Source organism: Fringilla coelebs (genome assembly GCF_963513975.1).
Source record: "Fringilla coelebs genome assembly, chromosome: 8".
Lineage (NCBI taxonomy): Eukaryota > Metazoa > Chordata > Aves > Passeriformes > Fringillidae > Fringilla > Fringilla coelebs.
Window position 1 is genome coordinate 15,588,298 of NC_140066.1, and position 16,006 is coordinate 15,604,303.

A 16,006-nucleotide genomic window follows, 5' to 3' on the forward strand; every position below is an offset into this window, starting at 1 on the left:
TCTTCCTGGGATAGCTGATATATAAGGAACCATTGACCTGGTTGCTGTCATCACCCAACTGCAGCAATGCCACTAACACACATCAGTCCAGGGAGGTGGCTACAGGGGCAGACAGGGATGGTGGTACAGAAAGCCTGTGTCATACTCTGGGTCACTCTGCATCATCAGAGTGACCTGTTTGCAATAGGCCTCTGATTGGAATCCTCCTGCTAGTTGTAATTAAGGAAATTCTATTGCGTAGTACAGACACAATTTCAGTTGGAGCACCTGCCTGTGGTCAGGGCACAGGAAATCCAAGTCCCATTTCTGCTGCAGATCTCCTGTGTGGGATCAGAGAGGTGTCCAAGATCACCAGCAGGAGCCAGGCAGAGCTGGCACAGGGGACACTGGGGTGGCCAGTGTCAATGCAGCGATCAAAATCAATGGCAAATCAATGCCTGTTCCAGTAGGGAATTCCTCCATGCCTCCTCTTGCATAAAGCCATCCAAAATGGGCAAGAACATCTGCTTTTGTTTTCACAGTAAAAGCTGACACTGGAGGAGATATGCACTTTTGGGCAGAGAGCACATTCCACAGCAGAGCTCTTTGTAACGTTCTTGTAACAATACAAGACCATTCTGGGAACGCCACTCGTGATCGCTTACTGTATCCAAGAGGCCAGAGCTGCCATGAAGGTGGCAGGAGAAGGTGTACTGAAATGACAGAGGGCTCCTCTTGGCAACTGAGTGGCAAGGCAGATCACCCCATGTGCATGGCAGAAGGGTGACTTGTAGGGACCATTCTGTGGCCTGACACTTCCCTCCTTCTTTTCTATGGATATTTCAGAGAATTAGTTGCTCCATTTGCCCTTCAGCAAGGCACTGTATTAATATGAAGGTGCAATGAGCTCCTGCAGCAGGCTAGCCTTCAGATCCTCTTGCTCGGTCTTTGTGCACGCAAAGTAAAATTACACCAAAATGTGAACTTAGGGCTAGAGAAAATACCTGGATGGGAAACTAGGAGAACATTTCACCACAGCTGGTGTTTGAAGAGAAATGGTCAGTGAAGATGCTTGAACTTAAATACAACCTATTTGTTAACAATAGATATGTTCAGCAGAAAGATGCAAGATTTCAGGTTTGCTGTCCTTGACTGTTTACCCCAAACCACCTCTCAAATCATTTATGTACAAGACATGCTTCAGGCACTGCCAGAGCAAGACTGACTCACTGACTACAACTTCACCCATGTCCTAGACAGGTGCTTCTGTTCTAAGGCTTATGAGTTGACAGACTTCCTACTATCTCTGTAATGCAGATATTTGGGTCATTTTTAGCACATGCAAGAAAAGAAGTATAATATTTTTCTTAGAACAGAACTCTGGGAAAAATGTAATTTCTATTACCCTCTTAAAAAATCTACCCAACAGTTCAAATCTTCAGCTAACACTGTAGAGGAACCACTATTTCAAAAGAAATGTACCATATGGAAACAGAGTAATTCCAAAGATAAAGTGATGCCTAAAAAAAGAAGTGTTTCTCCTTGTAACTGAAGTACTTGCTTCAAGATTAGAAATGGGATAGTTCTTGGAGGGAGCAGAGAGGAGAGGAATGCAAATTGAAACAACTTATTAAAAAAAATTAGTCAATGCTCATATAAATGCTCAGCTGGAATCACTGTAACTCATCCAGATTTTTCTAACATGAACATTTCTCATGAGGACAACCAGTATGGCCAGTAAATACCATTGGAAAGAATGAAACTACTCCTTACAGAGTTTTCCCCGTTGAAGTTGACAATTAATAGCTAACCAGTGAATAAGATTTTGCATGACTGATTCTTCTCAGTCCAGATCAGTTTGTTGAGCAAATCAGAAGACAAATCAGATTAAGTATATATAAGAAAGCCCTAGTTACCTGGTTAAAGGAAAACCTCAGCATACCATGTTAATTCTTTGTTTCTACACCCTTTGAGTAGATATATTTAAACGAGACATTTTCCATAGCATTACCTCTTTCTATGTGAAAGCAGAAGCCTTGTGCTGGCATATCAAGGGCTGGGCTTTTTCTCTGTGCTAATAATAGCATTTAGAATTCCAGACAGTAGTAGGAAGTTCCCCATTTCCTATGAAGAAAATAATATTTAAAAATATAATGAAGTTTTAATCAGCTTTTTGACAAGGTAAGAGGAAGAAAGGAACCTGTCAGAAATATCTCTGGCTGGTGATGAGTATCTTCTCTCCCCTTTCAGGATGGCCTGGGACACCTTGTGCAGCCAGGACTTACGGCGGCCTAGGATAAGAAGTGCCTCAAGCTGGATGCCCGACAGTGGGAGCAGCACTGGGACACCATCCCTGGAGGAGCTGCGGCGCCTGCTCTGCACACGCACATGCCCCACAGGGCACGTGGATGAAGTCTGGCCAAACCTTTATGTGGGAGACCTGTAAGAGACAGGAAGGGCTGAAGGTTATTGCAACTCTTCCCCCAAATCTTCCACTCTTTATTTAAAGACAGAGAGCTAGGCAGCAATCTCACAGATCTAAGTGTTGAACAAGACTGAACTGTGCATAGGATGCTGTAGCATAGAGAAAATGCATCCTAACTGACTAAAAAAAATATCCCCCGCCTCCTCGTTTCTCCTCCTGCATTAGTGCAGGAGTGACACACTGCAACAGCCCACTGGAGCTGTGGCTTTGCTACTTCAGGCAGTCATGCCAAAGCTGGGTGAAACAGGATCCAGCTTATTTTCTCCTCACTTTGCCATATGGCATCAGTCCTCTGAACTGATGAATACTCAGCAGAGGTGACTTGGTGAGAAAGTCTTTGAAATCAGAAAACCCCTTGGCTTGTGCAGAAATATCTCCACCATCACCTTTCATCAGCTGAGAACCATCTAAACATAACATATGTTTGGGAAAAAACTGAGGGAAATCTAAGAGTTAGTTTCTTAACAAGTCACTTCTGTCTTAAAGCATTCTGATGAACACTTTGGACCTGATCAACCTGTCAAAAAAATAGCCACTACCACTTCCTGCAGTTGTAACAAACTCCCCATCAGCAGCATGTTCTTCCTTGTGTTGCAATGCAGGAGGCAAATATAATTCCCCATCTTTCTTCCAGGTATGTTGCTCGTGACAAGGCTCAGCTGAGCCGCATGGGCATCTCCCATGTTGTGAACGCCGCTGCCGGGAGGTTTCGCATCAACACTGGGCCCAAGTTCTACAATGACTTGCCTGTGGATTACTACGGAGTAGAAGCAGAGGACAACCCAAACTTTGATCTCAGCATTCACTTCTATCCAGTTGCTCAGTACATCAGAGAAGCACTGAATTCCCCAAGAGGTAACTACACCATCTGTGCATGTTGCATATTTTCTGCATAGTAGACAAGCAGGGAAAGTTATTAAATATTATTTAACACAGACCAACTGACCTGCATGTGGGTAAGAATGGAGATACCCAAACAAAGCAGTATCCTACCTGCCTCCTGAATTCCTAGTGGTAGTTCTCCTGTTTCACTGAAACAGGGAAGGATGCACTAAACAGTTCTTTTAAAGGGGTTCTCCCTATGCCTAGTGTTATTCATCAGCAAAAGAAAAAATAGGAAATGTTCTTCATTACCTACAGGGACACACTGAGCTGGGAAGAGGCACATTATTTGATCTTTTCGAATTAGTGATGGGATTTAAAATAAAAGACAAGGGCAAGTGTCATATTTGAGTAAGAAGATTCAACTATAATGCTACAATCTGTGCAAGTCCTACAAACAGAATAGGGAAGAACTTCCTAGAAAGCAATTCTATAGAAGGGAGATCAAGCAACACCACCAGTCTGGAATAATGTCATGCTGCTGCTAGAAAAATTATAACTTTTAAATAGGAACACAGCCCACAAAATCCTTAGATTCACTGAATACGTGCCAGGTGCAACACCAGAGCCTTGGGGCCAATGGGAGATCATTACTACTAAGGTCAAGCCTTCACAAAAGGAAGTCATCACTGTGCCACAAAACTGTACAGATACTACTCAAAAGTAAGTGATTTAGTAAGAGAATAGTTGTACATTCAGCAAACTGTTTTGCTTGCATCATGTTGAGCTTTAATTACAATCAGGTTCCTAAAGTACTAACTACCCAGCTTAATTGTATGCATTGGTAGATCTGATCCACACCCTACTAGTCAGGAAGGGGAGGCACAGTAACTGCAAACAGTGTCCCATCGTGCTAGGTACCTGTGCATTTCCTGCTCTTTGGAGGGCCTGTTTTATTCTGTTAGAAAATATTTGCCCTTGTGCAACTTAGGGCTGCATTTGGGGAATTTGGATTTCCACCCATTTTTTTACAGCATACGCTATTTGCAATTGAAGTCATTATTCGCAGTGCTCCAGAGAGAGGTAAGATCCAAAATCTATTAATGTGTGTGTAGAAGCAAAGTTCCAAATCAATCGACAAAAGACAGAAAACAGCAGTAGAAGCCACAATAGCAAACAAAACTAGTGCTTTGCAAAATGCATGCCAAAATACTAAGTTATGAATGCAGAACAAGTTACAGCTCAAGGCATATTTATCCCTGCTCCCATGCTTTAAGTATTGCTTTACTGAACTCCATATGGAAGTAGAGTTCTGGGAATGGAGACAAGGTGAAATTTAATCATACGCTGTCCAGCTGTTGCTGACATTCATCATTTTGAGAAAAGAGCAACAGTTTAGAAAAGATATAAACAAGATGTTCTGGAAGCATAATTTCCTGAGGTACAGAAATTTAACAGCTAAATACCCATGACCTGTGCAGGGATGAGACAGGGAGGGGATTGTTATTCACATCGTTTAGAAGAAGAAAAAAAAGTGGTGTTTATTATAAGCAGTGAAATTGAACAACAAAACAAAATATACCAGGTGACAAGAGGCCTGTCCATATTAAATACAGGATGTAACAAGGTACTACTGCTTGGTTGAGAAGTCATTTAAGACTGCTACTTAACTGTTACAAGCAAATTCAACATCAATTTTTTTCTCTAACATAAATATATTATCCTTTTTACCTGAGAGGACAAGTCAAAGTTAAGACTGTATAAGGCACAAATGTATTTAAATCTAAGAATCAAGTACTCATTAGAATTAGATAAGAACTGTTATTTCCATCTTTCTTGAAAAAGACATCTGATGCTTTACACCACAAGTCCAGAAAACAGCATGGACAGATTTATTCCAGGTTCCTACCTTACCTGAACAGAATATTATCTTTGATGATGTAAGGAGTTTGTTTTTAAGGCAGTTTCTTAAAACTCAGGTGCCAGAGTGTGAGCAAAAGGAAGTAGAGACTTGCTCCTACTTGGGAGCTGTTGCTGTCACACTGGTCAGTGGCTGCATTGCACTCTGACTTCCTTCATAATCTTTGTTGCAGAAATTAGACAATATGTGCACTACTACCACAGCCATGCCACATTAGCATTATTTTATGATCCCTACTTCCTTGACTGCCTTTCCTTCAGCACAGCCCAGCAGTTTCTTTGCCCATGTAACAGAGCTGTTTGGGAAGGCTCAGACAAGAGTGAACAGATGCACAATCTGTTCCCTTTCCTACAAGGAAAAATGTGGAGTTGGGAAAGTACTAGCCTTCTCCCTCATGCTCAAGCTCAAAGGACAGCACCTTGAATATCAATCTTGACCCTTTGAATGGCCACCTGTGCAATTTGCATTTCTCTCGAGTGCAGCTAAACCTAAAGTAAATCAGCAGGGTTTTGTGAAGTCTAACAGAAGGAGGAGGGAAAGAGAACTTGATGAAAGCATGTCATGAAAACTATTAAACTAAGACTGTGTTGAGAAAGATTCCCAAGTAGAGAGCTTTGCCTTTTATTGACCTCTGAACATGTTTAAAACAGGCAGGTTAAAACCACCCATTAAAATCTTGAAATGGCAGACTCTCTCAAAGTAATTTCCCTTCCTCCACTTCAATAGAGCAAATGATAAGCTAGGCTCCCTCTCCTGCCACCTTCTTGTTGGTGGGAGTTATGAAATCTGCTTAACTTTGGAGAAAAGGGTCTTCTTGCTTGACTCCACTGTAGGTGCATTACATACATCAGTCTGACCTCCCACTCTGCAGCAGATGACAGCTCTTACCTGCTCTGACTTGCCACTATTTAAAGCTCTCTGTAGGCTTCTTGCTATTTTCAGCTGTGACAAAACAGATACCGGATTAATCAGGAAATAGGCAGTGGATTCTGCACCTGGCTAAAACCTAACAGGAGATGAGAAAATAGTAGAACAAGCCCCTAGGGCCCATTAGCCCAGCTGAGCTCTCCTGCTGAGCAGAATACTTCAGCTGGATCCAATGGAATGAGGGCAGCAGGAACATTGACTATGGGTGACAGATCTGGAGCCTCATCTTAAGCCAAATTGAATCCATCCTGCAAGAAAGCAAGGGCTAGTTTAGGACATTTAGCTCATTTAATGATGATTAGCAAAAGGACAATAAGTTATTATGTGTTTTAATGACTGATCTTGTTCAACAACATTGAATTTCCTAACTTGAATTTGGCCAACAAAGTTGAATGTGCAAACTTTATCCCTAGTGCAAACCCTTTGATGTTAGTAGAGTTACAGCAGGCATGAGCTGGATAGAATATCCATAATCCGCTGTTAAAAACCAAGTATTATTGTTCTGCACAAATCCCAGACAGATGACAGTTATTGTCTGCCTCTGCAAAAAGTAGCTTGAGATGTGTGGTGCAAAATTTCAAATAAGGATTGCAAGATTTAATAATGCCAGAAGCTAAGTGGCCCTACTTCTCCTCAGTTAATCCCATTATTCCTAAGGGATCCTGTTTCATGCTCAGAGAGGAGATTGCAACATGGTCCCCTAATGTGGGACCAGTCCAGCTTCTTTTTGCACTGTATGTTAAATCAGATGGGGGTGGGGAAGACAGAGTTGGAAGATGACAGCTCATGGCACGGATTCTGTGGTGCAGGAGATGTGGCTATAACCTCCTTGCCTACCACACAGTAGGGGAGCTCTGTGAGCGCTGCTCTCTGTGGCTGTGCTCCAGTAGCCACCCAGGAATCCCAGCCTGAGGGCTGGGACCTCTCAGCTGTGTCCCACGAGGCGCTGATGGAGCGGCTGGAATCACCCACCACAGTCAGCCCACGGAGCAGACGTGCTTCAGGCGCTGGTCACATGCAGGATGCCACCAGGGGTTCAGAGTGTCACTTCACCCATTTGCAGCCACTGCTAAGAGACGAGGGTCTGACCCTGTAAACAGAACCAAATAGCAACACAGCTTTTGTTTCCTTACTCAAGTTTAACATTCAATTTGTTTGCTAAAAATAATCACACAGTAAATTCAAATCTGCTTTCATTAGAGCAATTTTACATTAATTAGATCATTTCACATGACTGATTTATCTGCAACAAACAAGTCATTTTATTGTCAGTGTACCAGCATTTATCATAGCCCTTGTTTCACTATGCACAGAGGTTAACAATGTTGCAATACATATTGCACTTCTTAAAGAGATAATATACCTACATCCTCATGGGAACAAGGGATTAGAGAACCATGCGGATTAGGACCAAGGTCACTACTTAGGGCTTGTCCAGGTTTTTACTGAGACACCTTTTAAAGCTCTTTGCTGATAGAAGAGAACTCTTCTGAAGCGCAGATAAGCCAGAGAAACAGGGAAGAAATTTCAGCGTATTCTTTTTGGACACAGTCTTTTCTCAGACACAGACACAAAACAATAGAGAGCCAGCCTGTACCAGCAGGAGCCTGGCATTTGTTCTGCTTTCTGTGCCTCCAATAAAAACACAACAGGCAATATTTAATAGCTGCATTTTTACCTGTGCTTAGTTTGGTCTTCAGTTCAAGACTGCTAGTGGGGCAGAGCATTTTCAAAGGCAGAAATCTTCATACAGGTGGAGGGGAAGGACTCAGAATTTTACAAAAATTATATTCAGAACATCAAGCCTCCTGTCCCCCATCCAGTTTATGCACAAATTTAGATTTAATTTCAAAATACATAGTGATGCAAAATCAAATCTAACATCAAGGCCAGTTCTTTCTGGTTTTTTCCTGTTTATTTTTCTCCCTTATGATGCAGTTCAAACCATAAATTCGTATTTTTTTAGTTGGAGAGTGCTGGTTGCTCAGAAGTTTTCAGACAAAGACAAAAACCCAACAAAAAAACAAAAAAACAACAACAACAAAAAAAAAAACAACAAAAAAAAAAACACCAAAAAACAACAAATGAAAAGAAGTGGTTCTGATTCCAAGAAAAATTTTCAGAGCATTTTGTTTCTTGGCTTCTGTTATTTGGGGTGCACATTTTGGGTGAGTGCCTGGATTTCCCATTCCTGCCAACACATTGCATTTAGGCCTCCTGCAAACTACTAAAGCAAAGATTTTTCAAAAATCTTTTGGCCTAGCCCTATTTTCAGTATTTTTCAAAGTGAAATTGTGCTCCTGATTCCTTTATGCTCCTCTGAAAATCTCAGACCGGAGTTATTTGGATCCCAAGTACCTCCTCTGGGGAAGATAATACAGCATACATACTCTACAAGGTTGGTAGGAAGGCTAATGGAAGTGCAGCACATTGAATAAGAAGTCTGATGGAAATTCAAATTAGTGTTATCTTTTAGCAGGGGTGCAAAACATTTCTCCATATGTCCATAAAATGCAGGACTTTACTTCCAAGAATTTACATGAAGTTAATGGTATTGACAGATAGATGCAATTTAACTTGAATAAGGGCATCAATATCTCAGTAAATTCTAGGAAACTGTATCTGGATGAGAAAACAGAAATAGAAATTCTGCAAAACTGGCCTTACAATGGAAAACCTCTTCCTTCCCCAAAAGGTTTTGATGCCTGGTCCAAGTCTGCTGTCACCAGAGCTGTTTTTGCCACTTCCTTGGAGACTATATTTGTCCCTTTATTTCTACTGAAGACACGTCTATCTTTAGAACTGGGCTCGGATTTCTCATGCCAGGATAATGAGAGGTGGCTGTGTCACATACATTGTGGAATTCAACACTTCTCTCAACCTGCTGGCCAGAGCAGGTTTTCACAACACATGCTCACCCTCTCTGAGCATGTGGCTGTGCCATCATCATTAGTCAGAACTAGAATGGTTGCTAAATAAATACTCTGTCATAAACAAAATGGGATTTAAGATTAAAAGCTGTGCACAAAGTACCCAGAATTAACACCTAGGGGGATGGGGGCAATCAGTCTGAGGGTTTTGTCTGGATCTAGGCTCATCATCCAAAAAAGATATTTTTGTCTTGCTCCCTAGTAATAGAGATTAAGACGCTGTAAGCGCAAACAAAACAAGGAACTCGCCCTGAAAAGCTGTCTGTTCTTTCTACCCTTCCTTACATTTTGCAGAGAAGCAGCATCTGAGATAGCCTATTCCATATCCAGAGGAAAAAAGTAACATGGGATTGTCGTCGCCGATTTTTCATCTTTTCTGGATGTAAACTGTACTGCTACTAAATTGCATTTTGTACAGCTATACAATGAACCAACAAGAGACCACATATGTGACAGTCTAAAAAAAAAAAAAATTAAAAAAAGTAGAAAATTGTTTCAAACTTGTGAAGATTTCCAGTGAAGAACTGTTCAGATATTTCCATGCTAAAAAGACATTTTCTTCAGCTGCCTTAATGGGAGGTCGTCCATTTGGTAGTCAGAAGTTCATATCTGCTTCTAATCACTTGTTACTCTACTAATGCTGAGTTGCTGGGCCACAGTCTCTGTGAAAAAAATAGATCTGATTGCAGCAAAGGACAAAAGAGCTTGAAAATGTTCAGGCATGGTTATAATTGAGTAGAACAGATATACAACAATTGAGTTTCACTCTCAGTTAAAAATTTCTCACTTATCTTACCATTTTGGTGAAAGTTGAAGCACTTTACAATATTTACAGGATGCAAATTTTCAGGTTTTGGAATGAGCTCTTTGTTTATATCTAGAGGGAAAGGACTACAAACTGGAATTCTTCCATCTGAGAGCAAAATTTTCCTTTAATTAAAAAACTTTCTTTAATTTCAAATAAGACCATTTAAAAAATTTTCATCTCCTTCCAATGGGTCAAAGTCACACATTAGAAACCTAGGAGGAAGTTGCAATACAGAATTGAGCTTCTTCAGCTGCTTCCATTCATGATCACAGCAGGAAAACCAAAAGCAGAGCAGAGGGAAGGAGAGAGTTACCCTGCTGGATCCCTAGAAGGTGTTCCCTGAGGCTCACTTACAGCAGCAGGGGAAGGACTCATCATGTTACTCTTAATGAACTCCTAATGAAGATGCACACCTTGCACTGAAATCTTTGGAAAACTAAAAACATTTCATAAATTGTCTTCCTACTGATCACTTAATAAACAGAGGAAAATAGAGGCTTTAGGGAAGGACAGTGATTAGTATGGGGTAGGCTACAGAAATAAAAATGCCATATACAAACAGCTGTTCTTAATGATAATGCCCATTTTCTTCACACACTTCCAAAAAAGCCTGGGCAGCAGTCAGCACCCTTAGAAACCCTAAAGAAGAAAGAAGAATTGGTGGAAAACCAGGAGTGTTGCTGTAACAGCAATGAGCAATCCTGAGCATTGCCCTTCTGAAATCCCAAGTTTCCAAGCCCTCTAGTAGTAAGTAACCTGCCAAAGCTGCTTCCCACAACATGGCCATCAAGCGTGAACTCTTGAAACTTTGCCAGCAAGTACATCACTCCCAAAACCACACATGAGCAAGCAAGGACACAACGGATGGCAGGCTGGGCAGGAGGGATAAGGGTGTGCTGTCAGGCTGGCAGCTAAGCTCAAACAAGCGACCATGGATCCTGGAACACAATTACAAATTTTCTGTCCCCAGCCAGTAAAAACCCCGTGTTCCCCAACCAGGGGAACTGCACCAGGGCTGCTCTGCAGGGCTGCACACACCTGCTTGCCCATCCCCAATACCAGCTTCCATCTCTGCTCCAGCACAATAATGCCCACCATGAGGCCTGCTGGCATAATTGCAAATATCTCTCCTTTTTCTAGGCAAAGTACTGGTTCACTGTGCAATGGGAATCAGTCGGTCTGCAACTCTTGTCCTCGCTTTCTTAATGATCTGCGAAGGTATGTCCCTCGCCACCGCCATTCAGACTGTGCGCTCCCACAGAGGCATCTGCCCCAACTCCGGCTTCCTCCAGCAGCTTCGGGACTTGGACCTCCGGTTAGGAAGGGGCAGAGGCAGAGGAGCAGAGGCCTGCTAGTGCCAAGAAGAAGCTTTGTCTCCTGGCACCAGCCCAAGAGATGCTGCCCTCACTGAAGTGTGCAAGGATGCTGTCAGGACTGCTCTGTAACTACATGGAGAAACTCTGGGGAAAGGCTGAGCGTGAGCAAACTCTTAGGAACTGTCAGGCATGTATTTTTTGCATAAGCACACTACTTGGAAAGAAAATGGAATAAAGAAGGATTCAAGCTGGCAGTTTTGCTCACCTGGGCCTGTTTATTTAACTACCTGTTGGGCAGGGCACAGCTGGGTTTTCATGCAGAATTAAATTCAGCACAGTCAACTTGAAAAAAACTTTTTACTTCTTATAATTGCATTTATTTGGCAAGAGGGAAAATGACTAAACTAGTAAAATAAAAGGAAAGCATAGGGCTTTTAAGCAAATCTTTAACATTTCACATCCAGCTGGCTTAGGGTGAGACGGCAGATTTTGCAAGCTGACATGGTCCTTTGGTCTGATGTGGTAACCCTAGTCAGGATCCAATTCACACCATGGGCTCCCTCTGCTACAAGCCACAGAGGCTCTTGCTGGACCTTCACAAGCCCTTTTTGCTTTAAATCTATGGCAAATACCCAGAACTTAAGGACCATGAAATCCTCAGGAGCCAACTCAAACTCTGAAGCAGACTCTGCACCCTGGGGCCCAGCTGTCGACAGCCTCTGCTGGTCAGAGGGAGGAAGGTGTCCCCTTGCACGCATGGAGCAAGGAGCACGCCCAGGGCACACTGCCCACTGGCACACTGCCGGGAAGCACAGTGCCAGACAAATATCCTCCTCTTAGCTTGCAACCCGACGCTTGAAATCACATTCCCCAGATTTGCCTGTTTTAATGGAAAGTCAGAACCTAGTGTCGTCATGTCAGAGCAAAAATGAGCAATGCCTCTAACAAATCCAAAGCAGCAGCTCTGCATTTCAATTACTCTTTTACGCCCAATTGGCCACATTTAATCTTGTGAAGAACTCGAAGCAGATATTTGCTTCAGTGCAATTACAGCCACATACAGAACATTGGCAAATGCAAACAATATAGAATTTCCACTTGACGGCAGATTAATTTGGTGTGATGTTTTCCCTCGAGAAGTCTTAAAGGCTCTCAGTTCTGAAAGTACCCTGCAGTTTGTATTTATAGCACCATGGATGTTGAATAGAAAGAGGGAAGCATATACTTCTTCTGAACTGAAGTTTCTTTTACCTTCATACATTAAAAATATTAACTAAGCATAGCACACCTTCACTGCATTTCTCATAATGCAATATGGAAACATGATTTCCCTGCAGAGTCTATAGAGGAATTCAGGTGGTATTTTCACTTTCATAAACATATTAAGCAAAGTATAGCAATGCTACAGACTAATTTCCTCTCAGGGAACAGAGGCACAGGTCTTTCCTCCTGAAAGGGTCCCATCCTTTAAGAGTGGAGTAAGCAGTCAGAAGCAAGGTCATAGCTAATGACGGAAAAAATCAGGTTATAGTTTTCACAGGCCTCTTATTGCCTGCCGCAGTAAGGAGATTAGATTTCAGTAAGCATGGTGACTGAACCACTCCCGGCACTTGGGTCTCTTGCACCTTGGTCTGTCTGGGGATTCTTTTTTATTGCAGACCATGCTGAAGCTGTTTTGTGGGTGGTGTTGCCTTTTTAACCACTCCCTTCAAGCCTCTGTAACTTGACCCATGCCAATCCCTATATTAAAGCACAAGGGGTGTATGCAACACAACAGTCCAAAATCTCCATGCATTGAGCCCATCAGGACAGGTCATAATTTCCAGTGCATTGCACATCTGGAAACATATGTGTCTGCAGGGCAGAACTTAAAGTGAACAACTTGTGAGACTGACTGAGCCTAAAGTTACCCAGATGAGGCCTGCTGGCCATTGTATGACTATTTTAGCCAGCCAGCGCAGGCCATTGATTTCCCTGCCACCCACGACTTGCAGCTGGGATCAGTACATCTGTCTGGAGCTGCAGTGTGCCAGGTAAGCTAGGGCACTGGCAGGGCAGGGCTTCTGGCTCTTGTCACCATTACAGGTGTACCGTAGAAGCTTCCTCTGCAAGGTGGGGAAAAACCCAACTAAACAATCAAAACAGGAGGTCCAAAAAAACTCAAAAAGACCCAAAGAGAATAATCCAATCCCAGAACAAAAAAATCCTTTTCTAGATGTGCCTGAGCTATTCTGAGTGTGTTGCACTGCTGTGAAGTATAGACAGTGAGAGGCAGCTCCCCCATCTCCTTCCGGGTTCTCCACCCTTCAGGAGACAATGTTCCTGAGCCCACCATTAGCTCCCCTCTCTGTGAGGGCTGCAGCACCATGGAGTGGCCTGGCAGGGGCACAGGGGCAGGGTCTGTATTGATGACAATTGAGTCCTAACCTCTGACCCATATTTCCTGCACACTGAGGTTTATTGCCTTTGTGCTTAGTTGAACAAAAGCCTCTTAAAATGGCAGCTGAAATCAAGGCAGAATGAAAACAATATTGAGGGTGGTTCCAGATATATGTTGTGGTATAATTTCAAGATCCAGAGTTGTAAACAACCAGCGCAGCCTGAGAAATGAAGAATAACTTCCTTCCCCCACAGCCACCTGTGCTAACATGAGGTGTTTAGTCCTGGCTGCAGCTGTCCAGTGTTTCAGTGCTGCCGAGTCAGCTGAAAGGAGCCCCACTTAGCCCTGCAGGTTTGGTGCCTCTGTGGCACTTGCCCAGTGCCCTGGTTAAACATTTCCTGCCCAAGCCACATCAGTTGAGGCCACAGGCAGGGTGGACATAATTGGAACAGCAGAGATGTTAATGGACAGAGTGGCAGTGACACTCTACCCCATGAACACCCTTACCTGGTGCAGAGCAAATGCTCAGGTCTATTTATGAGCACTTGTCCATTCTGTCCTTATGAAGGAGAAACCTTGAGCACTGTGGTGGAGCTGGTATACCTCTCTCACAAAAACTCTGCCAGGAATGATGGGTGCCTTAGCCCCCTTGTGCAGACAAGACACCTGAAGTTTGCCTGAGCTGCAGCAGGATGTTTGGGGAAAAGCACAAGAGAATTGCTCTCCAACCTCCAGAACCGGCACAAAAGCATGAGAGGAGTTTTCTCACTTGAGGTATCTTGCCTTCACTAGCTTTTCCTCTCAGACTTTCAGCAGTGATACAGAGAATATTGCCATGGGCATGTCTGCACTGTGTTATTTATCCTTTGGATTTGTGCTTCGGGTTTTATTTGTAAAAGGGAAATGAGACCATAAATCTGCTGTGCAAGGAGCCAAGGGAAGAGAGGACAGAAATTTTCAACAAGTTTCATGCAAAGAGGTGGTGCCAATGACAGGTTTCCCATTGAAAGAAATGCCAGCCAAGATATTGTCCAGGTACTCACCATGTGTAGTGGCAACAGCTAAGAGCGTCAGCCTTTTTCTCGCAAGCGCATTGATTCATTCCTCCTTGCACAGGTAGTTTTGGAGTTGCTGCAGCAAGGATGGCTCTCCTATGGGAGCATCTTCATCCATAGCTTTTGCTTTCAGCACACACAGGACTGCTCTTTGGGTACAGCACCCTAAATAACCCCCCATGGCTGTAAACAAGGGTGGAGGGAAGCAGTGTCAGGCAGACCCCAGTTCTGCATTACACTGCCCTGTTCCAAGTTAGCCCATGGCTCTGATTCCACTTTAACCTTGGCACTGCCCACCAAGCCCAGGCAACATTCTCCTGCATTGCCCTGATGCCTAGACCAGATCTGCCCAGCTCCTGCCAGCCCCACCAGAATTGCAAAGCACTGTCAAGCCCACTCGTCAGACTTGATCCTCCTCCCATTGTCTTTTGTCCTGTATTTTTCTGATAACAATACTATGTGTTACTGTGGAAAGGGGCTTGAAAACAGCTTGTGCATTGCAAATTTACTTCGTAGTCTAAGGTTTAAATAGTATGTGCAGTTCCTGAAGCCAAGTCAAACAGGAATCTAGGGCCTATGGGACTTTCAACATTTAAGTTTTCTTTAGGCTACAATTATTTTGCTTAGAAACTAGACCCTTGATCTGTTGCAGGAGGCTGCAGTTTAATAAAGTCAAACAGTTTGCTCTTTGCAATGTACTATTTGCAGTACAAGTATCATTGAGTTACATTGCTCCCCCTCACCACTGCCTCCTGGAACCTCAACTGTTTATATACAGAAAGCACTCTCATGAAGCACTCCTAAAAATACCCAGCAATGTTAGCTGAGGATTTGGCTTTGTCTCTCCTCCGCCTGCTTCTGCCTCCATGACATCCTTCTGTCATCTAGATGCACAACAACCCCAGCTGTTCAAGCAAACTTTTCCCTGCCTCATTCTCCAAAAAATTGTCCTCCTTCTTCCTCCTCTGCCAGTAGCTATTCTCTGCCCTGTCACAGAGCAGCTTCCGTGATGATGCCATATGATGTCTTATCTAGAGTTTTCTCATTTGATTACTAAATTAAAGTGAAGTCCATGACAATTTCTCAAAACCTTTGAGCTCTGCCCACATTTCAGACAGTAAGGTGGTGGCAACTGAGGGCAATAAAAGTACCTGAAAAAGAATCACATCTTTGACTTTACTTTGTAAAGGAGCATCTGAATACTGCAAAACAAGATGCAGTATTCTCTACAGATTAACTTTTGAAACCACTCTCAGGGAAGTTACTCTGAAGACAAAGGCATATCCCAATGGAAATACCATTTCAAATAAAAATATTTTCACATTAGTGCAAATAGAAAATCTACACAAACAAGTCCAATCAGCTGATAAAACCACAGTTCTT

The 16,006-nt window shown here is 42.9% G+C and overlaps 1 protein-coding gene across 2 annotated transcripts in view; it reads left to right on the forward strand.

Annotated features, from left to right (window-relative positions):
- Positions 1-16,006, forward strand: part of DUSP29 (dual specificity phosphatase 29) — a 62,528-nt gene that overhangs the window by 10,921 nt on the left and 35,601 nt on the right. The window contains exons 2-4 of one of the 2 annotated variants that reach the window (XM_084210835.1): positions 2,230-2,421; positions 3,099-3,319; positions 11,013-11,436. In XM_084210835.1, coding sequence (XP_084066961.1) covers positions 2,231-2,421; positions 3,099-3,319; positions 11,013-11,227 — 627 coding nt within the window. In that variant the 5' untranslated portion in view covers position 2,230 and the 3' untranslated portion in view covers positions 11,228-11,436. Of the gene's footprint in view, positions 1-2,229; positions 2,422-3,098; positions 3,320-11,012; positions 11,437-16,006 lie in introns of those variants that run through there. The other variant, XM_084210834.1, reaches the window with a different exon arrangement.